Source organism: Aptenodytes patagonicus, chromosome 14 (genome assembly GCF_965638725.1).
Source record: "Aptenodytes patagonicus chromosome 14, bAptPat1.pri.cur, whole genome shotgun sequence".
Taxonomy (NCBI): Eukaryota; Metazoa; Chordata; class Aves; order Sphenisciformes; family Spheniscidae; genus Aptenodytes; species Aptenodytes patagonicus.
This window is the reverse complement of record NC_134962.1, coordinates 14,890,291-14,914,812: the sequence shown is the minus strand read 5'-3', so window position 1 is coordinate 14,914,812 and position 24,522 is coordinate 14,890,291. Positions and strand designations below refer to the sequence as shown.

General features: G+C 61.3%; 1 protein-coding gene across 2 annotated transcripts in view; it reads right to left on the bottom strand.

Moving 5' to 3' along the window:
• The window catches only part of MTCL2 (microtubule crosslinking factor 2), a 29,945-nt gene extending 5,677 nt beyond the window's left edge, over positions 1 to 24,268 (bottom strand). Inside the window, exons 1-15 of one of the 2 annotated variants that reach the window (XM_076351677.1) lie at positions 24,094 to 24,268; positions 15,517 to 15,741; positions 13,753 to 13,911; positions 11,000 to 11,062; positions 6,879 to 8,111; positions 5,754 to 5,873; positions 5,444 to 5,569; positions 4,841 to 5,071; positions 4,559 to 4,666; positions 4,096 to 4,263; positions 2,776 to 3,027; positions 2,532 to 2,603; positions 2,080 to 2,150; positions 376 to 1,825; positions 139 to 280 (exon numbers count right to left, since the gene is read on the bottom strand). In XM_076351677.1, the coding sequence (XP_076207792.1) occupies positions 139 to 280; positions 376 to 1,825; positions 2,080 to 2,150; positions 2,532 to 2,603; positions 2,776 to 3,027; positions 4,096 to 4,263; positions 4,559 to 4,666; positions 4,841 to 5,071; positions 5,444 to 5,569; positions 5,754 to 5,873; positions 6,879 to 8,111; positions 11,000 to 11,062; positions 13,753 to 13,911; positions 15,517 to 15,741; positions 24,094 to 24,225 (4,552 nt within the window). In that variant the 5' untranslated portion in view covers positions 24,226 to 24,268. The remainder of the gene's footprint in view (positions 1 to 138; positions 281 to 375; positions 1,826 to 2,079; positions 2,151 to 2,531; positions 2,604 to 2,775; positions 3,028 to 4,095; positions 4,264 to 4,558; positions 4,667 to 4,840; positions 5,072 to 5,443; positions 5,570 to 5,753; positions 5,874 to 6,878; positions 8,112 to 10,999; positions 11,063 to 13,752; positions 13,912 to 15,516; positions 15,742 to 24,093) is intronic. The other variant, XM_076351678.1, reaches the window with a different exon arrangement.
• Positions 24,269 to 24,522: the final 254 nt, after the last annotated feature.

The following is a 24,522-nucleotide window of genomic DNA, read 5'->3' as shown; positions in this document are numbered from 1 at the left end:
GCAAGGGGACGGTTAGGAGACAGATGCGCCCGTGCCGCCTCCGAGAGGGGCCCCCGTGGGGCGTCAGCGTGGGCGCTCTTCCGGCAGGAGAGTGGATAGCAGGCACGCTGTGTCCCCCGGCCCCCCGTCCTCACTCACTCGAGGCCCCCGGCTTCTCCTCCGCCCTGGGGGGGTCTGTGGGGTGCAGTTTGCACTTGGAGGGGGAATGGCGGACGGTGGAGCGGGACGGCCGGGCGAAGCAGGAGGTGAGGGACTGGGAGCTGCAGTCACACGCCATGTCCTGCAAAGACAGACAGGGCACAGGGGGGTTAGAGGGGTCGGGCACCCCGTCCCCTGCCATGGCGGGACACCCAGGGGGGCACCCTGCCTTGTTACCTCGCTGGCTATGGCCGAGATGAGGTCGGGGTCCCGCAGGGCTGCGTCCTTACTCCCCTGGCTGGGGGACAAGGGTTTGGGGTCCTCGCAGCTGCTCTGCTTGAGGACTTTCTTGTTCAAGACGCGGGAGATGTTTTCGGCCGGGTGGTGGGTCGCTGGGCTGGGGTGCTCAGCTCTCTTGCTGCCCTCCTCCCCAGTGGCCTCCTTCTTCTCCGGGGGGGCAGTGGGGCTTTGCGCCCGCCCGCAGACATTCCTGAAGAACTCCTGCACGAGGCCGTACTTGGGTGCTTCGGGCTTGGTCCGGCTGCTCTCGGGGCAGCCCGGCTTCCAGATGGACTCGGTGCTGCCTGCGTGCTCCACCACGCTGAACAAGCTGGACAAGCCGTCATTGATATTGCTGAGGACGGGGCTGTCACGGGTGGTGGTGGAGCGGGCCCAGGCAGAGCCATTCTGCTTGCTCTGGTGCAGGTTCCAGAGGCTCCTGTCCTTGGAGGCGTCCAGCTTGGAGGAAGACCTCCTCTGGAGCTTTGGAGAGCCATATTTTGGGGAGCAGCATGGCCGCTCGATCCTGGAGTGGACCTTATCCAGGGAGGAGGAGATCTGCTTGCTGCGCACAGACACAAGGGAGGAGCTGCGTGGGGACCAGCTCTTGCCGTGCACGCCGCTGCCGCGCGGCAGGTCAGTCTGCAAGCCAATGCTCACCGTCTGGATGGTCTGCGTCCCCACGTGGGCCAGCCCCACTGTCTGGCTGGAGGCGCTTTTCACCTTCCTCTCCAGCGAGCTGGAGCGGATGGCCTGCCGCACGCAGTTGGTGATCTCCTTCATGTCATCGCTCATGTTGCCAGAGATCTCCAGGTCGTGCAGCGATGGGGGGAAGCGGGGCACTGATGGCACCACGCTCTCCACCGTGCCACCGTCCAGCAGCTCCCGCTGCTGCTTGGAGAAGTTGCACAGCCACTGGCTGTAGGTGCTCTCAGCGCTGGCTGACTCCTCCGGCTCCTTCGGCTTGGCCATGGTGAACAAGAAACCGGGTTCGATCATGATCTTCCCCTCCTTGTTGTGCACCAGAGGCGCCTCCAGCCGCCGCACCACTGGCGGGCTGTAGTAGATGCGGATCCCTGTCTTGTCGGGCGCCGTGTAGCTTCTCTGCATTTGCTTCTGGGCTGGGTCGTGCCCGGAGAGGCTGCTTGTTCGCGAGTAGTCCCAGGAAGAGATGCCCAGCTTCTCCTTGGCCAGGCTGTCGGGGGCAGGTTGCTCAATATTCACATATGTACAGTTTGAGGGAGGAACACCGGCGCTGTCCCGGATCCCGTTGGGCAGCAGCTGGGTGGCTGCGGATGCCTTTTTGCCCCGGGAATGGTCGCCCAGCCCCGGCGCAGTCTTTCCAGGGAGGTAGGGAGAACAGTCGAGCAAGCTTTCAAACTCTGACATGGAGGAAACGGACTTGGTCCTGTGGGAGGAGAGAGAACAGGGCTTACAAGGGGACAGGGCAGCGGGTTGCGGGGCAGCTGGAGGCACCCTGCTCCTACCCCAATGGGACCCTCCTGGGCACCCAGTCCTGCTCCTCATTGGAGCCCTTGGCCTCCAGGACAACCCTGGACCATGGCTGCATCTCCCCCCAGTTGCTGGGGCTGCCAAGCCCAGGGACAGCCCCGCGCAGCCTCCTCCGTGCCCCGGGGACCATGCAGGCACCAGCGCACTCACCTTTTGAGGTTGGTTCCCTTGGCTTCTGCTTCAGAGATTGTCTCTTTGTCTGTGATTTTTTCATTGAGAGCCTAGGAGGACACAGAAGAAAGCTCTGGTGTCAGCAAGCACAGGACCAAAGTACACAGATGGGTTGGAGCAGGGGCTGTACCCTGCTCCTCTCCAGCACTACCACCTTCCCCCATGCACCCAGGCCTGGCATCCCATTCCCAGGGCTATATGGGGCTCACTGTGCCCACATGTATTCTAAATCAACTTTTTATAACTCCACTGAAGCCCTTGGGGTTCAGCCACGCTCTCCACCCTCTCCCCAATCCCTGGTGCTCCCCCTTGCAGCCTCATTTGCTGTTCAAGGGGGTGTTATTTGGGGTTCACATGACCTCCCATCTAACCCTTAGCATAGACCTGAGCCCAACGAGCACCCCGAGAGCCCTCTGCCTTCTCTTGCCCACCTCTTTCCAGTTGCTGCCGTGCTTCTCCATTTCAGAATGCTTCAATGCCCATGGGTTGGCTCCTTTCTGCAACTGGAGAATGTGTTGGTCACTCAACGTGTGCAACACGTGCCCCTCTGGGCAAGCAAAAGCATTTGTCCTTGCCCCTGGTGCGTGCCCCAAGAGCATGCAAACACTCTTGGGGCCCACAGGGGGGGCAAGTGGCAGAGGCTGGAGGACATATTCATGATATGGGACACCATACCTGGTTGATTTTGTTCTGCAGGTCCTTCGCTTGCTGCTCTGCCTGCTGCTGCTCCTCCTTGAAGCGGGCCAGCAGCTCCACTTTCTCCTGGTTCCAGTTCCTCTCGCTGATCTGCAGCTGCTTGGTGAGGTCCATGACAGCACTGTAGGACTCGGCTAGGAGATGCTGGTGCTCCTCACGCTCCCTCTTCAATGCCACCTTCCAGTCCGGCAGCGCGCGCTCTGCAATCCCTTTGCCTGCCTTCGACTCCAGCTGCAGGAACACGTTGGTGGCTGTGGGGGACCCATGGCTCCAGCGTGGTGCTGGACGCCCCCAGCAAAGGGGCAAGGCTGCGGGCATCCCGGTTCCCAGTGCAGGTCCCATGCTGCCCAGGTCGGGCAATAAGCGTGTCCCCAAGGCCTTGTTGCACAGCATGGCTCGCCCGTGGGCACAGCCGAGCTGCAGCCAGCCCTGGCTTGCAGCCATGTCATGCCAGACGGCCCGTCAGACGGTCACCCAGTGGGACACGGGCTGAATGTCCTGCCTGCTCGGCCATGCTCTGCCTGCAATCCTGCCTGCTGGACCCGGCTCCTGGAGAGGGGCAGCATCACCTGCAGGGCTGGCAGAGCAGATCCCGAGCATGCTGCTGCTGCTGGCAGCCAGGAAGGCACCTGAAACTGGGGTGCTGCCACCGCGGTAGCTCTGCTCTCTTTTGGGGGTGAGAGAGGGGAATTGGGGACCACCGCTGAGCTCTGCCTGGAGAAATCCTGCCTGGAAGGTGCTGGCACCCACTCTGGGGAACGGCGCTGATGTACGGCCACAGGCTGCTGCCAGCACAGTGTGAGGGAGCGGAAAACCCTCATCGCTGTGAGGGCAGGGCTGGGAGACTGATGGGACTGCTTCTGCAGGCAGGAGCTTCCCCCAGTGCCGAGGCTGCCCTCCCCGCAGCTGTAGATCCCTCTTGCAGCATCTATCGGGGTGCAGAGCCCCCACCTGCGCCGTGACCCAGGGGAGGAGAGGAGGGCTCTGATGCCACTCCCAGATGCCTGTCCTGGGGAAGGATGCTGAGCCCTGGTACCATCTCGCCCGCCCCAGACAAACACAGTGGAGGAATAAAGAGCATCCTCTGCTGCTCCACAGTCAGATTTTCATGCCAGCCCCGTTGCTATAGAAACTCGCCTGCTGGAGCGGCTGCTAATTGAGATTCCCACAGTGCCACCCTGCCTCCCAGCCCTGCCCAACAGCCAGCACTTGGCACACGGCGCAGGCAGCCCCCCAGCCCCACATCCCCACCAGGCAAGGGGGAGCTCCACCAGCCCACGGGGTGCCTGGGGCTCCCACCTGGGCGATATGGCACTTGAGCTCGGCGCGCTCCATCTCCCAGGCAGCCTTGGCCTTGGTGAACTGCTGCTGCAGCTCGCTGGCGCCGTGCCGCTCCTCCCGCAGCTCTGTGCACAGCTCCTTCAGGGTCACCTTCATGTCCGCCAGTGTCTTGATGCACTCGTTGGGCTGCCGGGGGATCGGGGGTGAGCGGAGGGAGCTGGGGCCCCGCAATGGAGGGCACCCAACAGGGTGGGACCCCGTGGGAGCTGCCCTCTCTGCAACCCAGCCCCACAGGCTGCTCACCCCTGGGGTGAGGGACAGGGGGTGCCACCAGGGCAGGGAACCACCCCTGGGAGTGACATGCCAGCGGGGAGCATCCCCTCCCAGCCATGCACCCCGAGAGGAGCTGTCACCCCATGCCATGCAGCCACAGCGGGGGCTGATCCTGCCCACCCCCTGGGCTCGTGAGGACCTCGCTCACCGTGTTGGGGGTCCAGGTGTCCCCAGCGCACGTCTTGTTGTCAGCCTGCTGCTGTGGGGCGAGCTCCTCCTCCTCCAGCAGCAGGTACAGCTCCTTCATGCTGTTCACCTGCGGGAGACACCACGGCTGGGGTGATGAGGGGACCCACAGCCCACGGCCAGGGATGGGGGACACCCAAGCAGGCCTGGGTGGGACATGTAGGCACGAGGGACAGCCCCGGGGATGCCCGACAGCGTGGTCCCCCCTCCACGGCAGAGGTGGGAGCCCCTCAGCCCACAGTACCTCCAAAAAGTCCTCGCCCTCGCTGTGCACCATCTTGCCCTGGCGCCAGCGCTTGAGGAACCACTTGAGCTTCATGAAGAGCAGGAGGAAGCTCTGCCTGAACTGCTGTGACTCCTGCACCAGCAGGTTCTTCTCCTGGCTCCAGAACTTCTGCTCCAGCCGCCTCTGCAGGTTCAGGCTCTGCAGCTCGAACTCCCGCCGCAGCAGCGCTTTCTGGTGGTCCTCCTTCAGCTGCAGAGAGACATGCGGGCTCTGAGACAGGGGCTGGCGGCAGCAGTGTGGTGCCTCCGCCCCAGAGTCTGGGCTGAGGCTGGTGCTGGCCCCATATTTAACACCCCTGGAGAGCTGCAATGCCCTGGCAGCGTACTGGGGACAGCGGTGCCATCGAGGCATCACCATGGGTGGAAGCCCTGCATGGCTACACACTCATGTGCAAGGAGGAGTGTGCTCAGCCCCTGTGCCCCTTGAAGTTGGGACACGCTGTATGTGGTCCTGCATGACACTTGTGGTCCCCAAGTGGGTCATCAGCTTGTGGCTGGAGGTGACACAGCTGTGGGCGTGGGGACACCTGTATCTCAGGGATCGGGGCTGTTGCCTACTCACCTGGCAGATCTTCTGTGAGAAGTTGTCCACCTCATCCTTCCTCAGCTGCCTCTCTTGTGAGAGCTGCTCCTGCAGTCCCCGCAGGCTCTCGTTGGCCTCCGACAGCACCAGCTGCAGCTCCTTCATCTGCAACGGCCCGGGGAAGGGATGGGGACGGTGGGCTGCACCTGGCTGCGCCTCCCCATGTCCCTCCCCAATGGGGGTCTGCAGCTTCCCTTGTCCCCGGCTCTCAAGAGGATCAGCCCCGTCCCCATAGCCCTGTCCCCAACCCCGCTGGCCAAGGGGACACGGCTCCCTGCCTGCGTCGTACCTCAGTGGCGTAGGAGTCGTTCTCCTCAGGCCGGCAGGTTTTGTAGCTCCGGGGATGCGCGGGGTCCGTGTCCTTGGCGTGGGGGATGCGGTAAGGGTCGGCGTCCCTAAAATCAGGCTGCTGCATGCGTGGGCAAGTTAATGAGAACAAACCAAAAGAGCGGGAAGAAAAAAAAGCCAGAAAACAAAACAATGGGTCTCCGAAACAGTAAAGAACTACAAGACAACAAAAAGGATGATGAGGAGAAGGAGCTTCATCACCATGGCAGGAGACAATGCGGAAACCAAAAGGAAACACAGGATGAGGAGACACGTGGCCTGGATTGTTTGGGGAAAGGGGAAAAAAGAGAGAAAGAGGGAAAAAATGTGCAAACACCAGTTATGGTGCCATGCAGTGACTGGGGGAGACTGGGACCTGGGGCTGGTGGGACCACATGCAGAAAAATAGGACTCTGAACAAGCGAGTGTGCTCCAGAAAGGGGCTTGTGCCGGCAGCCCCAACCACTATTGACATCCCTGGCCCCCGGCATGAGCTGGGCCCCCCAGAGAGGAGAGGGACGGCAGGGCATGAGCTGCTCTCCACTGCTCCAAAGGTGCTCCCCATCAGATGCAGATTTGCCCAGGAGCCTTTGCTCTCCAAATTACCCTGCCTGGGTACCAGTGGGGGCTGAGGCTTCTTGCAACTGGGGTCCCCGCAATTTGGGCTGCTTTCAGGAGGCTGCAGGTTGCTCTCCTCCCACCCAGCTCATCCCCAATAAGCAAAGAGCTTCCGAGCTGGGGATGTTGGGCTGAGCTGGTGGAAAGCAGCTGAAACGTCAACGCCTGCTAAGGCGGGATCGCACCTGAGAGCCCCTGGCCATGGGCAGGGCAGCCTCAGCACAGCCAGCCCGTGCCGGGATGCTCCAGGATGCCCACCGCCTCCTGCCCTGGGCACACTCTGTTGGAGCAGAGTCCTACCTTGTCCCCGGTGCCACTGGCATGCAGCGAGGTGTTAGTTTGGGTTTTGTTCTGGAGAGGCAGGAGGGAGGTTACGTTGGGGGTTGGGGTTTGCTCCGTTAAAGCGGGAGGAAACGGGGCGGCAAATAAAGCGGCGGCAGCTGTGGCAGACGTGGGAAGAAGCCCGTACCTGGAAGTCGGAGGCATGCTCCTTCTGCAGCCCCTCTTTGGTGGTGTCGTGGCTGCCGGGGCCAGAGAAGGGGAAAGAGTCCGTGTGCTCCTTGAGGCCGCCGGTTAGGTGGTCCACCTTCCTTGCGAAGCAGCCCAGGTCCTGCTGGAGCACACCCAGCCGCATGAGGAGCACGTTCATCAGCTTGGCATCGCTGGGGCTCTCACCGCCGCTACCCACTGCCTCGCCCAGCAGCCCCCCCACGCACTCGTTGTCCAAGCAAGCCTTCAGCCCGGAGGTGAAGCCGTTGGCATCCGAAATCAAGATGTCGATTGCTTTGCTGACGAGTGCTGCCTGGTCCCGGATGCCCAGCAAGATCTCCAGGTCCTTGGGCTTGAGCAGCTTGGTGGGACCATCGGGCACCTTCCCACCGCCGGGCACCCTGTCCTGCCCATCGGCTTCGCTGCTGCCCATCCCATCCCTCCAGCCGGCGGTAGGGATGCACTGCGCTGAGTCACCAGCCTCGGCGTCGGTCTCCAGCATGGGCCGGCTGGTCTGGCAAGAGGCCAGGTCGCAGCGCTGGAGGTTGGAGAGCAGCACGCGGTTCTCATACTGCAGCTTCTTCACCTTGCCACTCAGCTCGCTGATCTGCACCTTGGCCGTGGCCAGCTCTTCCTGCGAGGGCTCGCTGACCACCGAGCAGCTGTCCTCCGACAGTGTCACATCCAGCTCATGGTCTGACTTGTACTTGGTCAGCTCGTTCAGGAGGAGCTTGTTCTGGTCCTCCAGCTCCAGCAGCGAGCGCCTCAGCAGCTCGGCCTCCTCCTCCACGAACTGCAGGTGCCGGCGCAGCTCCGCCACCGTGTCCCCCGCGTCCCCGCAGCCCGAGATGCCCGCCAGGAACCGCACGTCCTGCCCCGGCAGCTCTCTGTCCCCCTGGCCCTTCATGTCGTCCATCTCCGCCCGCAGCCCGCGGTTTTCCACCTCCAGCTCCACTATCCTCCGGCTGAGGATGTTGGCTTCTTCCTCCACCAGCTTGAGGTGGACCTTCAACTCGGCCTCCCGGGAATGGGGAGAGTCGGCCAGCTCCTCCACGGAGAGGGAGCTGTCGAGGTCCCCGTACAGGGACCTGTACTTCAGCAGCTCCTCCTTCATGCCGTCGTTCTCCTTGGCCAGCTTGGTCAGCTTCTTGCACATCAGGGCCGACTCCTCCTTGGCAAAATGCAGCTGGCACTTCAGGTCTGCGCTGTCCTCCTGGGGACCGAGAGGGCACGGGCATTAGAAAAGCACTCTCAGGGGCCACAGTGCCTCTGAGCGAGCCCTGGGGACATGCCACCCTCCCACCCTGGTGATCCCAGGGAAGCTGCAGCCCCTGCTCATGAAGGGGAAAAAACTTTGAGATCCATCCTGGAGGCTTTCAGGGAGAGCCCGGACACAGGACAGGATGCCTGGACGAGGAGACCCATGGCTCCGGCCCCAGGAAGGACATCGAGCCGCTGCTGGGGATGCGGGGACCGAGCCCAGCCCTGCCGCAGCCCAATCCATCACGGGGAAGAGGGAGAGGAAAAGCCGTCAGACTCCACAGAGCAAAATAAAAGTCACCAAGGTTTCCTCCCAAAAGCTGGCAAGCGCTGAAACAATTGGTGCTGCTGCCGCTGCAGCCCCCCCACCGGGGCTCTGCTCCTCCTGCTCAGCCCCAAACACTCCATCACGGGGCAGAGAAGCAGCGGTTTCAGCTGGAAATCTCCCGAAGTCCCAGCCCTCGCCCAGCACTCGTCCTTGCTGCCACCACCTTGCCAGGGGACAGAAAACCCAGGCACACCCCCCGCATCAGCTCGCTGGTCCCTTCCCAAGCCCCTTTGCTTCTTGGGGCCGTTTCTCCACGTGCTTTTTTTAAATTTAGCAGTTAGGATCTCGGCTATTTGCCCAGGCAGACCGTTTCTCTGCTTTGGAAAGCTTTTTGGATGGAGGACCAGGATTTCCTGACGTCAGCTCGTGGCTTCCCGTGCCGTGGGGTCACTTGAGTGCTCCAAGCTCTGGCGCAGTGACTGCCAGGAGGGGACCTGCCGGGCTGTGACTCTCGCCCCGCAGCACGTGCTGAAGCCCTGGGCGGGTGCTAGAGGTGGCCGAGCCCTTTGGCCGGGTGGCTGCTGGCCCCAGCAGCCCTCTGCCTGGCTGAACTCATCCCCTTTCCTGTTTCCTTGGCTGGCAGAAACAAGCTATCCCCCTCTTTGGGTGCTCCTGACCCCCCAGCCCCGTCCAGCCATGCCCACGCTCACACCCCCCAAACCCCGCAGCAGCTATTTACTCTGCAAACTTCCTGGGCTGCTCATATTGAGGCCAGGGGCGATGGGGGGGTCCCATGAGTTTGGGGTGCTGTTTTATTCCCCAAATGCCCTGCTGTGACTGCAGGAACCACCCTGCTGCTCTTCCGCACTCGCGCACTGAGATGCGGCCTCGCTAAGGCGCATTAAAGCTGTGCCCCCCCCTAATTAGCTGCGGAGATTAGGGGAGGGCTGGCGCGGGCAGCTCTCCCCGCCGGGGCAGACATGACCTCAGTTCCTGTTTTTCCAGGGAAAAAAAAAGCAGCAGCCCGGCGTGTCCCTCTGCCCTTTGGCATCACTGGAGGGACACACACGTCCCCAAAACCACCTCGAGTGCTCCTGGGGTCTGGGGCAGAACTCAGCGTTGAGTCTGTCCCCCCAGCTCCATTTTCGGTGAGCACCGACGCTCGCCCAGCGCGGCCAGGCAAGAAAGGGGCCCAGGAAGCCACCGATGAGTCACCAGCATCTGTGCCTGCGGGGCCACCACGGCTGCGTGGGAGAGGGAGTGGCTGGGGGGGCCACAGCCAGGGGCGTTTGCACCAGGGGAAGCTCGGGGTTTGCTTTCCAGCGCCGGCTTCTTCCTGGAGCATTGGTCCCAGCGCAGAGCTGGGGCCGCATCCAGCCCCGTGTCCCCAGGCTGAGGGGTCTCGGCTCCGCGGGGATGTGGGAAGCAGAGGGGGGTTTTACTGCAGCCCAGGGCTGGGGTTTGTTTCCGGCCCAGGGAAGAGGCAGAGGAGGGGCTGTATTTCAGCCTCGGGAAGGGGGGTGATGGAGGGGCTCCCGGACAGCCCCCTCGGCTCAGGGCACAGCCGGGTGTAGGTGCAAAGCCACGGACTGCTCTTTGGGGAAATGAGGGGCAGGACGCTGGGACCATCAGCTGGCCTGAAAGGGCTCTCAACAATGGAGTTAAAGGGAGATGATAAATAAAAGACCAAAGGGGAAAGTCTTTGAGGGCCTGGGGATCCCCGTCCCATGGCTGCACAGAGTGGGCTGTGCCAGCAATGACACAGGTCACCCAGAAACCCTCAGGGTGCTCGGGGTCCCCGCCATGAGATGCTCTCAGCAGCATGTGGCAGGAGTGTCTTGACAGGGTCCCCCTCCCTGCCCCAGGTTTGGGGGAGCAGACCTACTCCCCAAAATAAACCTTTCAGGTCTTTTGCCTTTGAAATAATTTTTTTCCAGTATTAAAACACTTGCATTTCTATTCCCGCAACAGCAGCTCTGCTCCTCTGAGCCCCAGTAACAGCATTAGTGAGTCACAGCAGCTCAGCCCAACAGCAAATGACAGCTGAAATCCTGCTGCCGCCGGCAAATCCCCCCTCCCCTGCTCTACGCCAGCAGCCTGGCGCAGGGCAGGGACAGCTCGGCCTCGAGCCGTTCCCCACAGGGACCCTCAGCTCCCCCAAACCCCGCGGGGCTCCCAGGCTATCCTCAAGCAGAGCTGCTGGTGCAGGCAGGAGGGACCCAGGCTGCAACAGCCACAACCCAAGAGCAGAAGCAGTTTTGCAATGTAAAAGCCAAAGTCCTTCAGCTCCTTACTGGAGTCCTGACACACGGAAAGGGTTAAAGCCACCAGCCGGCCACTCACGCTCCATTCATAAGTGACACAAGGGAGTGGTTGAGGACAATGAGGATGGCCCAGCACATCAATCCCTCCCTTATGCAGGGTCTCTGAAAGGCAGGAAAGCCCTGCAAGCGAGGGGATGGCACTGCCATGCCCAGATTTACTTCTGGGCCAGGCGTAGTCTCCAGCTGGCACCATGACCTGGGGTGCCGGTGGGCCACCGTGGCGTGCCCTGGACGCGCCGGCGCCAATACCTGCACTGACGGTTTCTTCTCGGTCTTCCCGATGGAGCGAGACGCCCGCTTCTTCAAGGAATTCTGCAGAGAGAAGAGAGCGCTGTTACCCGCAGCGATGGCACGGCATCCCGGCACGGACAGACAGACCCAGCATGGATGGACATCGATGCTGACTTCTCCAGCCACTTGTGAACCCCAGGAAAACACCAGAGCCCCAGTGGGCTGAGGCCCTTTGCTTTGGGGAAGCTGGACTGGAAAGCATCATATCATGTTTGGCCAGAAATTCCCCCTGCAGGCAAGCGAGCAGTGAGAGAGCAGGAGTGAGCAGGAAATGAGCCATGGAGAGGCTAAGTCACAGTCCTGTCATGGCTGGATGGAGCGGGTAATCCAACACCCAGGCCAAGGGATGGCTCTTGGGGCATCCCAGTGTGGGAGCAGCAGATGATGACGTTCCCCCTCGCCTCTTCCCCAAGCAAGGGACATGTCCCGGTCGCTTAGCTATGGGGAGGGCTCCTCAGCAGGATGATGCTGACTCTGCCCTCAGGGTCTCTGGGGACACAAGGGATGATCTCCAGGCTATTGAGGACAGCTGGGAGATGGGAGGCCAGACAGAGCAATAAGGGACACCGGAATGGGGGGAAAAAAGCAGGTGCCCAGAGCAGGGCCAGTTATCTGGGGAGAGGAGCTGGGGGAAAACCCTCAAGAACATCCACGCAGCCCCCCATGGGTGCTGGCCGATCCGTGCGGCTACCCTGGACCTACTTCCAAGCTGGCACTGAGGCCCAGCAGCCAAAGAAAGCAGCTGTGAAATGTAAGCTGCGGCCTGTGCCAAGGTGCTGGGCTCCAGGCTTTCCTATTAAGGCCACGACCATCGCTGGAGCTGCTGCTGCTGCAGAGCCTCTCCCGGGGGCTGGCTGTGCCACGTCGGCATCCCTCACCCCCACTGCGCTGAGGACCGGGGTTGGCAAAGGGCATCGCTCGGCCCCAAGCAGCCCCAAGCACAGCACCCTGGGTCAGATGGTGGCTGTCATCTCTCCACCTTGGTGCATCCCTTGGGATGTCCATGCCTAAGGGTCTCATCACGGCCAAGCTCGATGCGGCAGACTTGGCACAGGGTACCTGGACTGGTCCCACTCTTCTCCTGCCCCCCAGGAGATGCCATGGAGGGGTAGAGCCAGAGGGTCAAATGCATGCGCCTTTGGGGATGGATCTGCCCATCCCAACAATTATCCAATTACGAGAGAAACCTCTTGGAAGGGAGAAATAATCACCCCTGAGAGGTGAGCCCAGCCCTGCACAGCCTCCGCTCCATGTTGGCTTGGCTGCTAACAAGCTCTGCCACGCTCTGTGCCCTCCAGCAGCAGGGAGGAGGTGGAGGAGGGCTGTTAACTCACTTGTTTGTCTAATTAGCGCTCTGCAATCAGTGAGTAACCCCAATGCCCTTGCTAGCCTGGGGACACGCCATCCTGAGCTCGGGGAGCTGTGCTCTGATCTGTGCTGGGTCTCGTGCCAGCCGGCAGCGTCCCCTTCGGGCTCACGAAGCCGCAGACAGGGGCTGTATCCTGTCCCATGTTCTTTTGCCAGGGCAAGGCAGCAGCTGGCGCTCAGGTCTCCCTGCACACTGACCATGCAAACGTTTTCTCTGCCTGTTTTTCAAGCACGAGAGTCCTCCAGCCCAGCTCCCGCTGCTGCCATTTGTTATTCAGCCCACGCTTGCTGGCTGCAGGGAAACCCATTTCACGCCTGTTAGCAGAGGCTGTGCAGTGGAGGGACAAGACACCCTGTCTGGGGTGACGCTGCTCCGTGCCACTTTGCGAGAAGGTGGCTGCAGAGGGGATGGGTGCAACTGTAGCCAGGTCCTGCAGCTCGCCAGGAGCTGGCCCCGGCATTAACTGGAGCTGGCCACAGAGATGCCAAGCTGTGTGCTGGCTCCCTGCCCTGCCACGCAGGGGAGCATGGCTGGGGGCAGAGAGAGCCCTCCCTGCGTCATGTCCCCATCCTCGGTGGGAGCAAGGCCTGAGCTCTGACACGGCACATCTCCTCCCACACGCTGTCCTGATGGCTCAGCCAGCAACGCTTCCTAAGGCTCCCCGGGGACCAAAGGCATCCCAGGCAGTAGGGAAGTGGGTTACAAGTGCTGCGATGGATCACAAGTCCACGCTGTCACCGGGATGCCTTTCCTGTCACTGAGGATGACATCGCTCCTGGCTGGGAGCTGGTCCCAAACCCAGCATGGCATGGAGCGCCCTGGACCCGTGCATATAGGTACATGCGTGGCACATGGCTTCCCAGGACACAGATGGGATTGTGCACCCACCCACATCTGCAGCACCACTGGGACATTGCTGCCATGCAGCCCCGCGGCTGAGCTCAATTTGAACCAGCAGCATGCGGTCAGGATACAGCCAGCACCGGGCACTGTGCCAGGGGCACAGCGGACTCCACACATCATGCAGAGCTTTGGCTTGTGGGAGTTTGGCACGTCCCAGGGCTGGAGCAAGTGGCTGAGGACCCATAAAGTGGCTCTAGTGCAGGGGAGAAGTCCCGTAGCCCCCCCCGGGACGGGGTAGAGCCACCCGGTGCCCGCAGGGCGGGATGAAGCATGCCTCGCTGAGGGCAGGCGCTGCTCGGGTTTCGCAGGCATCTGCAGCATGGTTTGGGTTTCAGCAATGCGAGCAGGGATGGGGGATCCTGCAGTGCAGGGCCAGGACACCTGCTACAGGCAGAGCCTTGGGGACGCCTCCCGGTCCCCCCTCCCATGTCCCACTCACCTCTCGGAGCTTGTCCATCTCGTTCTGCACCACCTGCTTGGCCAGCTCTGTCTCAATGAGCCGCTGGCGCAGGTCCTCATTCTCCTCCTCCAGCCTGATCCTCTTCTTCTCCACCGCCTCCAGCTCATTGTGGAGCCGCACGGAGACATCCTTGGCCACCTGGGGACACAACGGAGCTGTCATCAGGCTGGGTGCAGTGTGCACAGGGCTGGGACCGCAGCGCCTGGGCACCTACAGTCCTCATACAGCACCCACGGAGATCGTCAGGCTGTTACTGAGACCCTTTGGAGCAGACATCGTGCTGGCCCCCGTGTGTGTCCCCTCCATCGGGTGCCATGACCGCCGTTCCCCCTTTGCCGGCTGCGTCCCCACCCCCTGGCCAAACCCTCCCTTCCCCAACCTTAACACGATGCTGCAGGATGCTCGTCGCCTTTTCGTACTTTTTTCCCACACCACGAAGCTGGACAAGCCCCCACAAAGCTGGAAAAGCCAGCGGGCAGCACCAGAGCAGGCAGCCTCTCGCCGCGGGCAGCAGCTGTGCCGGTTGGGAGAAAGGCGAGCTGCTGCATCATGTTACGGAAAAAAAAGGCAGCTGCCCCCGGGGTGAAGAGTGCCTCCATCCATCCCGGGCACAGCCCAGAGCCCCCCCTCCAGATCCCTCCAAGAGGGCAGCTCCCAGCATAAAGGGAGCTTAACAGCACAAAGCGTTCGCTTCTGCATCTGCAGGAAGGGAAAAATTGTCCCCAGTCCCCCTGGTCCCCTGCCCAGCCCGGGATACCAATGCAGCAAGCCCTGCTGCAGGGCTGGGGGGGCTCCGGCCATGGGGTTGGGCTCCTGTCTCCCCCGAGATGGGATGCGCTTTCTTTCCCAGAAAGGTAGAAGCTGGAGGGGGGGGGGGTTTGGCAGCAGCACCCCAAGCTGGGGGCTGCTGGGTGGTTTGGGTAGGGGGCCGGGCCCCCGGCAAGGACAGGCAGGGCAAGGCGGGTTCGCAGCCCCGCACTTGTGGCACATCTCAGCTCTGGGGCTGGCTGTTTTCTGCTCAAAAAACTAAGTTAGTCCTCGAGCTGTTGCCCATCCCCCCCGAGCCGTCTCCGTCTGCCACCGCACCCCGCTCCTGTCAGCGCTGTGTCGGCAAGAGCCCTCAGCAAACACTCACCGGCACCGGCGGCTCCTCGAGGGCCAGCGCCCGGCGAGGGCGAGGCAATGTCACCCTGCAGAAATTCCCTTGTCCCTGCCCCAGCCCAGCGTGCTCTGCAAGGTTTCCCTGACGGCCAAGAGGAGCAGCTCCCAGGTCCCCAGGGTCCTAGTCCCTGCTCTCCCTCCCTCCGCAACTCGTGCTGCTCCAGCCCATGGTGGTGGCCCCGTCCCCATCAGTGCAGGATAAGGGAGCTCAACCCCGGGGCACACAGCTGGGCTGGGCACCAGCCACACAGGACGAATCCCATGTATGGTACTGCAAGATGCCCATCCTTGGGCAACGCTGGCCCTCTCCACCCCCAGGATCCCCCCAAACGCCCCCACGCCCAGACCACCTATGAGCTGAAAGCACTGCTCCCCACTTCTCCTGTCACCGCTGCAAACGGGGAATCATGATGCCCCCGTTAACGGCCCCCATAAACAGCATGACCCCGCGGAGGTCCCTGCACCCCAACATCCCCCGCCACCCCCTCGTGCCTCACCAGCCACCATGTCCACATCTCACCAAAAAACGCTTTGGGGGACCTGGGGACTGCCTGGATGGGGATGTCGCCCTTCTGGCCTCACCTTGACGTCCTGCTCGAGGCTGTGGATGAGCTCGCCGTCCACCTGGCCTGTCTGTGCCACGCGCAGGCTGCGGCGCTCGGCCTTGCGCAGCCGGTACTGCAGGATGCGGCAGGTCTTGCTGGCCTGGTCCAGCTGCTGCCGGAGCTCCTGCAGCTGGTAGACGTCCTCCTCCATGTAGACATCTCTCATCTCCAGCATTTCGGCGCGCAGCTCCTCGATCTCATCCTGTGGGGAGGTGCGTGTTAGAGGCGACAGACTCCGCAGCTTGCTCTCCCCTCTTTTGCCCCTGGGACACCTCCCCACCATGGGTCCCCTGCCCTCCTCCATCCCATGAGCCATTTTCACAGACCTTCAACCCCTCGGGTCAAGCCCCATACTTGCAGGAAAAGGACTCAGAGCCAGCTGGGCACCATCACCCAACCGGCGAGCCAGCCACCCGGCGGGGGGGGACAGCCAACATGGGCGCCTATAAATATTTGCAGTAAAAGAAAGAGGAAGGTGGGGGAGGGAGAGGAGCTGCAGGAGCAGCACAGGCGGCAGCCACGTCGAGAAAAACGTAGGTTGTCTTTGGAAAAGATGTCTCAGGGAGGCAGGCGAGGACAGGGGAGGCAATGTGGGGACGAGTGAGATGCCGCCAGCGCTGGGGACCAGAAGTTGCCCCTCGATTTGCCACCAAGCAGCAATTGCCGCGCTGGGTCCCCGTTCCACCCCTTCCTGGTCTCATCAACTCTCATGGTGACAAACCTCTCCCAGCCCAGCAGAGCCTCCGTTGCGGGGCTGCGGCATCGCTGTCGCAGCAGGGCCAGGGGTGACGTCCTGCTGGCACCAGTGCTGACCCAAAGCCTCCTCTGGGTCTGCGGCACACAGCCGCTGTGGGACCCCCTGTAACAGCCGCAGCCCCAGTGCCACTTCCCCGTCCAGCACAGAGCTATGGCCACTGGGGATGCTCAAGGACTGTCCCCTTCGGTCCCTGGGGACCCACACAGGCTTGCGCTGCCCAAAGCTCTTTTCAGGTCCCCATGAACATGGTCTCAACCCAAATCCTCCAAGCAAACGCTCCAGCTGTCACACTGACTGTTCTCCTTCTCGACAAGACCCGGTGGACCCAGCACACTCCTGGGAAGGGATCAAGCATCTGCTTTCCTGCCAAAAAACCCCCGCCACTAAACACCCCCTGTCACTGCCAAATGCAATTGCCACTTGAGAAGTGAGGGGCTCACGCTGCCGTGTTGCACTGCAGCATGGCCCGGGAAGGGACAAGATGAGGATCCAGCACAGACAGCGGGGATGCACAGCCCCGATTCACCCCAGGCAAAGGGGGACAGTACCCCGCTGCTCCCGACACCGCCCGTGACAGTGACCTACAGCCTGAGACAGCAGCACCGCGCTGGCTCTGCCAGGCTCTGGCACGCTCGCTGCCGTGCTCGCCCGGCAGAGACAAAGCCCCAGCTGCAAGAATTCCCCCAAAAGGCAAAGCCGAGCCCAGAGAGGGGGGGCAGCAGCTGAGGGGACAAGTCAACACAGTCGCTCACTGTTGGCTTTAAACACTATGTGACAAATAAGGAACATCAATTAGACAATCCTGGATTATCTCCTGGCCCAGGCTGCCAGAGCGCGGCGGCACTGCAGCCACCAGCGTCCTGCCACTCTCCACCACTCTGCTTCTTGCCGGGGGGTCTTGAGAACAACAGCAGGGCAGAAACAGTCCTGAGGCACCGAGATGGGCAGCGGGGTATCCCAGGGACACCCGGCTGGGCTGCTCCAGGGACAGCCAGAGACCGTCCCATGAAGTGGCATCATTGCAGGCATGTTTCAGAAACCCCCCCCTGGACAGCTCAGGTGTGAAACTCCCCACGGACGAACTGCACGTGCCGGCAGACAGCCCTGCGATGGCTGCAGTGCACCCCAGGGCGACGACCCCGATGGAAACCCACCACCAGCACTGCCCACCCCACAGTGCAGTGCCACCGCCCCAGGGACACCAGCAAAACCCCTGTAAGCCAAACCAGCCCGGGGAGCTGGTTTATGGGATCTATTCCTTGGGAGCTTTCATGGGAAAAATTGCGTAATGCGTCGCAGGTGAGCAGTCGCTCTGCAACAGGATGGGGGAAAACAACCTTTCACCACCAAAGTCATGCGAATCGTGGCTTGAATACGATTGCAGAGGCACGCGGGGCTGTCTGCATCCCACTCCAGCGCTGACTGTACCGGTTCCTGTTTGCCATGAGGCTTCCCCAGGCAGGAGCCAGGCAGGGCAGGGAGCAGGGACCTTGGAAAAAACCCAACCAAACCTTACATTTGCTGGAAGGAAGACTGGGCTCACCGTGCTAAGAACTCCTGCTTGTTTATACCTCGGGTTGTAGCAACTGTTATTTTAGGGGGAGGCCGTGTCTGGCGCAAGCCGCTGCCTGGGCAGAGCCTGGTGGTACAGCCTTGAGCTGCTCCTTCGCAGGATGCTCCCGTGGGGAGCGGGGCTGGGGGGTTTGCAGCACGGCTGGCACTGGGGGGGCCGGGAAAGCGGTGCCTCCCTTTGCTCCAGTGGCAGGAATTCACCCGCCTCCTGCAATGCCAATAAACCCACGCAGTAGCTGCAGCCCAGCAGCCGCACAGCCCGCCCCGAGCTTGTCCCTTGGAGGCAAGCCGTGCTGCTAAGCCATAATAACTGGATTAGGATCGGAGAGCAGAAAAGTGCCAGCAAACTGGAAGAGAGCTTAGGATGGTAAAGCTGACCCCATCTGCGGCCAGGCTGCGGCAGGCAGAAGAGCCCTGCGGCTCCTGGAGGCAGCGCATGGGGTGCACAGAGGTCCCCTGACAGCTTTGGGGGTCCATGACAGCCACTGAGCCTTGCCCTTTGCATCTGAATGTTTTCTGGAGATGGTGCCCAACTTAGCAAAATCAAAGCAAAAAATCCATTTGGATAAAGGTGAGAGCAGAGCCAGGAGTGGGGAGGAATTTCCTAGAAACATCCCAAATTCAGGGGTGGCATTGCAAGCATGAAGCACCATAAGCGATGCTAAATAAAGTGTGAAACGGAGACGAGGTGGGCAACGCTGAGGACGAGATAAATTACTTCTTTCCAACACAACTGCCCGTGGGGGCTGCCAGGCTCAGCCACTTGTCCCATAAACAAAAAGGTGCCCACCCCTACGTGGAGTCACAGCCTCCCAGCACCCATGGGCTGTTCACCCCCTCCATCCTCCAGGATTATCCACCACTGCATCCGCGCTCACCCCATCTCTGCAGCAGCAAAGGTTACATGGGTTTTTTAGGCCAGAAGTCACCTGTCTTGGAAAAGACGCTGGGGATCTGCAGTCCAGGGAGACTGGTTTCAATGTCCAAGGGATGATGGCGTGCAGAAGCAAACACCCCACTTGTGTTTGCAGGAGCCAGGTTACACTCAACAGAGGAACCCAAGAGACAACATACGCCTTCAACCTTCTCCGAGCAAACCTCGGAGAAACTGTCTCTACCTGGGGAGATTATTAAGGAAACTAAGAAGTGGCAAGGTGGGATGCAAACTGCCTGGTTCCAGTTCAGAAAAAAACCCATGCATTTTCAGAGCAGGAGAAGGTAACAGCTACAGCCGTGTCCGCACTCCCACTTGCAGGGCATCAGCTCCTCCAAGAAGGGCAAGACCTGGAAGGGGCTGAGCTTTAGAGTGATGGCCCTGAACAGTGGCATGGCAGGAGGGGGACCAGTGGAGATGGCAGGGCACACCTCAAAATGCAGATCAGACCTGTCAAGGGTTACAGCAGGAGAGTTAAACCCTTGGATCTCCTGCTCAAGGGGAGTTACATGCTGGCTTAGGCGCCTGCAAGAATGCAGCAAGCTCAGACCAGACCAGGGGACTCGCGCTGTGCAACACTCACAGCTCCTCAGCAGGATCCACTATCTTTTAGAAGCAGAAAGCAGCAACGGATACAAGACAGGATCATGCAAATAACGACATGGCTGGCTGTTGTGCTGCTGACAGCACATACACCCTCAGCTTTGGCAGCCCCAGGCTCTGGGACACAGCCAAGCAGCAGCAGCTGCCTGCCCATGAGGGACAGGCAGCCCTCCGGGGAGCACAGCCCTGCCTGCATTCGCACCCTCCACCCGCACCCCCAAACCTCAACGCAAGATGCAAAGGAGGAGAAAGGGTGGAAGGTGCCTCTATGTTTTGCATCGATGCCTTTGTGCAGAGCTCGGGGCCGCGCTGGCAGTGGGTGCGCCCACAGGAGAGCCTGCAATTCCTCGTGCAAAGACGGGGATTACCGTCCAGGAGCAACAAGCACCACTTCCTCTGAGATTACAGGACAAAAGCAGCAGCTTTCAATTAACTCTGAGCACTCAACAGACAGAAGAGGGAATTAAGCTAGAATTTGCTAGGGAAAAAATAAAACCTGAGGGGATTTCTAAAGGAAATTGCCCGGGGTGTCCAGGCATGTCCCAGCAAACACAGCTCACCCCGAGCCCACGCTGGGGTGCAACAGGTCAAAGGATGGGTAAGGGACACCCATGTGTCACACACAGGGGTTTCTTTAGGTGCATTAACAGCAGCTCTAGCCCAGCTCTGACAGTAAACATCAGCCAACCTTCCCTCCATGTCAGGCTGGAGCTCAGCGCAGCAGCCTGCACGCTGCACCCTGCTGTGCCCTGCCCCTGGCCGGCACGCCAGCTCCCGCTCGGCAGAGAGCACAGCACGTTGGCGAGGGAAAAATCAACATTTCTCAGCTTTACACCTGCCCCCATAAATTATCAGGCAAACAGCTGGGGGCTCTCTGCAGCGCAACCCGCGTCGTGCAGCATCCAAAAAAGCAAGAGGCTGCAAAGCCCCTTCCAGGGTGGCTGCTGGTGGGGTGATACATGGCAGAGCCCTGTGCCCCGGCTCTGCCTGCGGTTACCGGGACCCCCGGTCCCTGCCCCCATGGCCTGGCAGGATCTGAACAGCAGCAGAGCTGCGACCCAGCGCCAACCAGGCTGCCCAGACACAACCTCCGGGTCCCCCACGCAGCCCCGGGTGCCCCTACAGGATGCTCTCAGCGAGCCCTCGCTGGTGGCATGCACCAGGCCCCAGCTGCCTTGGGGGAAATGAGGCACCCACCCACCCTACGTGTTTCTCCACGGAGCTGGGAAATGCACGCAAACCCTGAGGGATGCGGGGTGATGCAGGGCAGGCAGCAGGAGGGGGAAGGCAGGACTGCACTCACGATGTTACGTGGCTCTCGCCTAAGCCCCTTCCCGCAGAGAGGACAGGGTTTGCAGGCATCCCCTCCCCTCGCTCCAAACCCTCTCCCGTGCCCACTCTTTGTCTGCCTGTCCCTCCGCAGCTGCTGCCGTATTGCATCTCACATTTTCCAGCCCGCTGAGCAGGGCCAGGAGCTGCTCTCCACCGCACAGCTCAGCAACAGCGAGATGGGGCAAGGACACCTGAGACGCCTCCTCCCTCGCTCAGCTGCCAACCTGCGCGTGAGAAACAGCCCTTTTTTGGGGAAACGCTTGAAATAACCCATTTACAGGGGGTCACAGCAAGTGCACACACCCGAGAGCAGGGGCAAGAGGAGACACCAGCCTGCTATGCTCAGAGCAGGAGGAGGAAGGTAGAGCCTTGCAAAAATCTGGGTTGCAAAGAGAAATGGGTGAAGTGTGCTTAAATATGTACATTTTATTATGGCAGCCAAGGAAAGATGCAACGTGAGCTGGCACTGCTACAGAGGGCTGTGATGTGCTCAGAACAGCTCTGCTGGGAAGCTCCAAAAGCCAGCGTGCATCACACAGATGTAGTAGCACCACGCACATCTGGCCCTTGCCAAAACGTCACCAAAACCCTCCCACCCCAAAAAATCCTCATTTCTCTTTAAAAACGCACCAGATTTTACCTGGCTCTGATGAATAAATAAAAAAATATTCATTTGCAGCTATTTGGGTGAGTCCTAGGAAGTAAGTCACCTCTGATAAGTCTGATTCATCCATACCCGAGGGGAGGGGAGCTGCCGAGGCCAGAGGCCATCTCTGCAGGCTCCCTGCATGCTGCTCTCCAACCTGGGCTGATGCCGTTTGCTTGGGTTAGGGCTTTATTTTTGCCATAAGGTCCTAGATCCCTGAATTTTTAGCAGAGACAGCACAAGCCAGCACCCTGCTGCAGCCCAGCACAGTTTTCTGCTCCTTGCCGGAGATACTGGGCAAATCTTCCATCTTTTTTTGGAGCACAAGGGGTGAGCGTGTCCAGCTGCAGCTTCTGTCCAGCTGCAGCCAGGGTACCACCCCGGCGGTCTCCTGCTCAAGTTTCAGGAGGTGCGAGCTACAACACCGAAACATAAGCAGGATGAACGTCAGGGAGGTGTGAGCAGAGGGACTCACATGCTGGCACGAGCACACATAGGAGATGCCGCAGCAAAGAACGGAGGATGCCACCAGCACCCCGATGGCGCTTCTTGGTGCACGCCTCCAGCAGCTCTCTGCTTTCCCCACCGCTCCTGGCCAGGGGATTTGAGTTGCCATCCCTCATGGCAGGTAAAGTACCAGCACCCTGCACACCTGCAGCTTGCCGGGAAGAAGATCACATGGAAATGGAGGAAGCAATAGTGCGATCCACAGGAATGGCAGCGTTTGCATGCATGTTCTTGGAAACTGGAGGGGCCTCATCTGTATTTTTCCAGCTCTCAGTAAATCAAAGCCCTTAAGCTCTTGCTGCTAATTCTGGCAGGAGTTGGGACACCAGCTGTGAACCGGGGCTCTGTTAATGGACAAAGGGCCTGACTGAGCATCTTCGAGCGCGTCACCCAACGCCTAGCTCCCACCTCGTAGCTATAATCCCAACACATTTACAAACTTTGGCACCAGTGGTAGGGAGCTGGCCTGATGTCCAACCTGCGACATCCAAAGAGCAGCCAGCGAGACGCGGCACCTAGCCCTGAACCCCCCAGCAGGTGATTGCCCAAGCATCTCATCCAGAGCTCCACCCTGAAGAAGAGCAGAGGGTGCAAAATGCCTGCAGCCCACCGGGACGTGGTACCTGGTGGGTGTTTGTGCCCATCCCACAGCAGGCAATGCGTGCCAGGGTGCATCAGGTTGATGTGTGCCCAGAGGCAGAAAGGCTCCGCGCCCCTGTCCCCATGCAGCACATCTGCCCCGGCTTCACCATGCACCCGTGAACCAGGCAGCCAGGCCGCACGCCTGGAAAAAGGCCCCGGGGAGCATGGGAACTGGTGGAAAGAAGCGAGCTGGAAAATTTCCCCAGGGTCTGGCAGCGTCAGCAGGCAGGGAGAACAGCGGGGAGCATCCCACCCTGTGCCGGGCCGAGCTGTGCCCAGCCGTGCAGGGTCAGGTCGTGCCATGCTGTGTCCCAGGATGCCAAACCGGGCTGAGCCAAACTGTGCCATGCTCAGCCATGCCAAGCTGGGCTGACCACGGCCATGCCATGCTGAGCTGTGCTTTGCTAAGCTGCGCCAGCCCAGGCTGTGCTGAGCCTAGCCATACCAAGCTGGGCCATGCTAGGCTTGGCCATGCTGAGCCATGCTGTGCTAAGCAGAGCTGCACCCGGCTACGCCATGCCAAGGCAATGCATGCCCAGCTAGGCCATACCAGGCTAAGTTGGCCCATGGTGTGCCAACATGCGCCCTGTGCCAAAGCGTGCCACATTATGCTGAGCTAGGCAGTGCCCTGCCATGCCATGCCACACCATGCTGGACCATGCCCAGCTGGGCCACGCTGTGCCAAGCTGAGGTTTGCCCTATGCCCAGTTTGGCCATGATGGGCCTAGCCGAGCCATGCCCTACATCCAGCCACACCACACTGTGCCGAGCTGAGCCAAGCCCAGCCACGGCTTCCAGGCTATCCCCAGCTATGCCATGCTGCGCTGAGCTAGGCCCAGCTATACCATGCCCGGCCATGCCTGGTGATGCCATGCTGGGCTGAGCCATGCCATGGTACGCTGCCCAACTGAGCCAGGCCAGGCTATGCTCAGCGATGCCATGCCAGGCTGAGCCAGGCCATGCTGGGCTGAGCTGTGCCCTGTGCCCAGCCATGCCCAGGGCTGCCGCACTGTGCTGTGCTGTGCCCAGGGATGCTGAGCCATGCTTTGGGATGCCACACCATGCCCTGCCCAGGGATGTTGAGCCACGCTAGGCCAGAGATACTGTGCCATGCTGAACCATGTCCTAGGATGCCACACCATGCCACACTACGGCCAGGGATGCTGTGTCGTGTTAAGCCATGCCCTGGGCTGCCATGCCATGCTGTGCCATGCCATGGCATGGCATGCCCAGTGATGCTGACACTGAGACACACTATGGCCAGCGATGCTGTGCCATGCTGACCCATGTCCAGGGATGCTGAGCCACGGAGCCATGCTCGGATCAGGGGTGCCATGCCATACTGAGCCATGCTCTGGGATGCCATGCTGTGTCCAGGGATGCTGTGCCATGCTGATCCATGCCCTAAGATGCTGCACCGTGCCATGCCAAGCCATGCTCTGGCATGCTGAGCCACGCTGTGGCCAAGGATACTGTGCCATGCTGACCCATGCCCCATGATGCCCACCGTGCCACGCTATGCCCAGGACTGCCGTACCCCGTGCTGCCCCGCCGTGCCCACCTTGAGATAGTCATTCTCAGAGCGCAGGTCCTCCAGCTCGCGGAGCAGCCCATCGGTGCCGGCGTCCAGCAGCTCCTCGGTGAGGTCGGAGAAGGCAAGCGAGGTGCTGAGCTGCAGGCGGCTGCTGGCCATGGAGGCGGCCGAGGGCTCCTCGGGCAGCGGCGAGGCCTCGCCGGCCGAGGGCGGCGGCGGCGGGGCGCTGCCCGGGGACTCGCCGTCGCTGCCGCTGAGCCCCAGCTCCAGCGAGAGCAGCTTCGCCTCCTCCGAGCCGCTGCAGTCCGACACCTCCGAGCTGCTGTCGGTCAGGCTGGCCCCCGGCCCCGGCCCCGGCCCCGGTCCCGGCCGCCGCGCCCCGGCCGCCGCCGTCTCCGCCCCGCGGCACCGCCCCTTCGCCCGCGCCGCGCCGCGCCCCGCCGGCCCCTTGCCGCC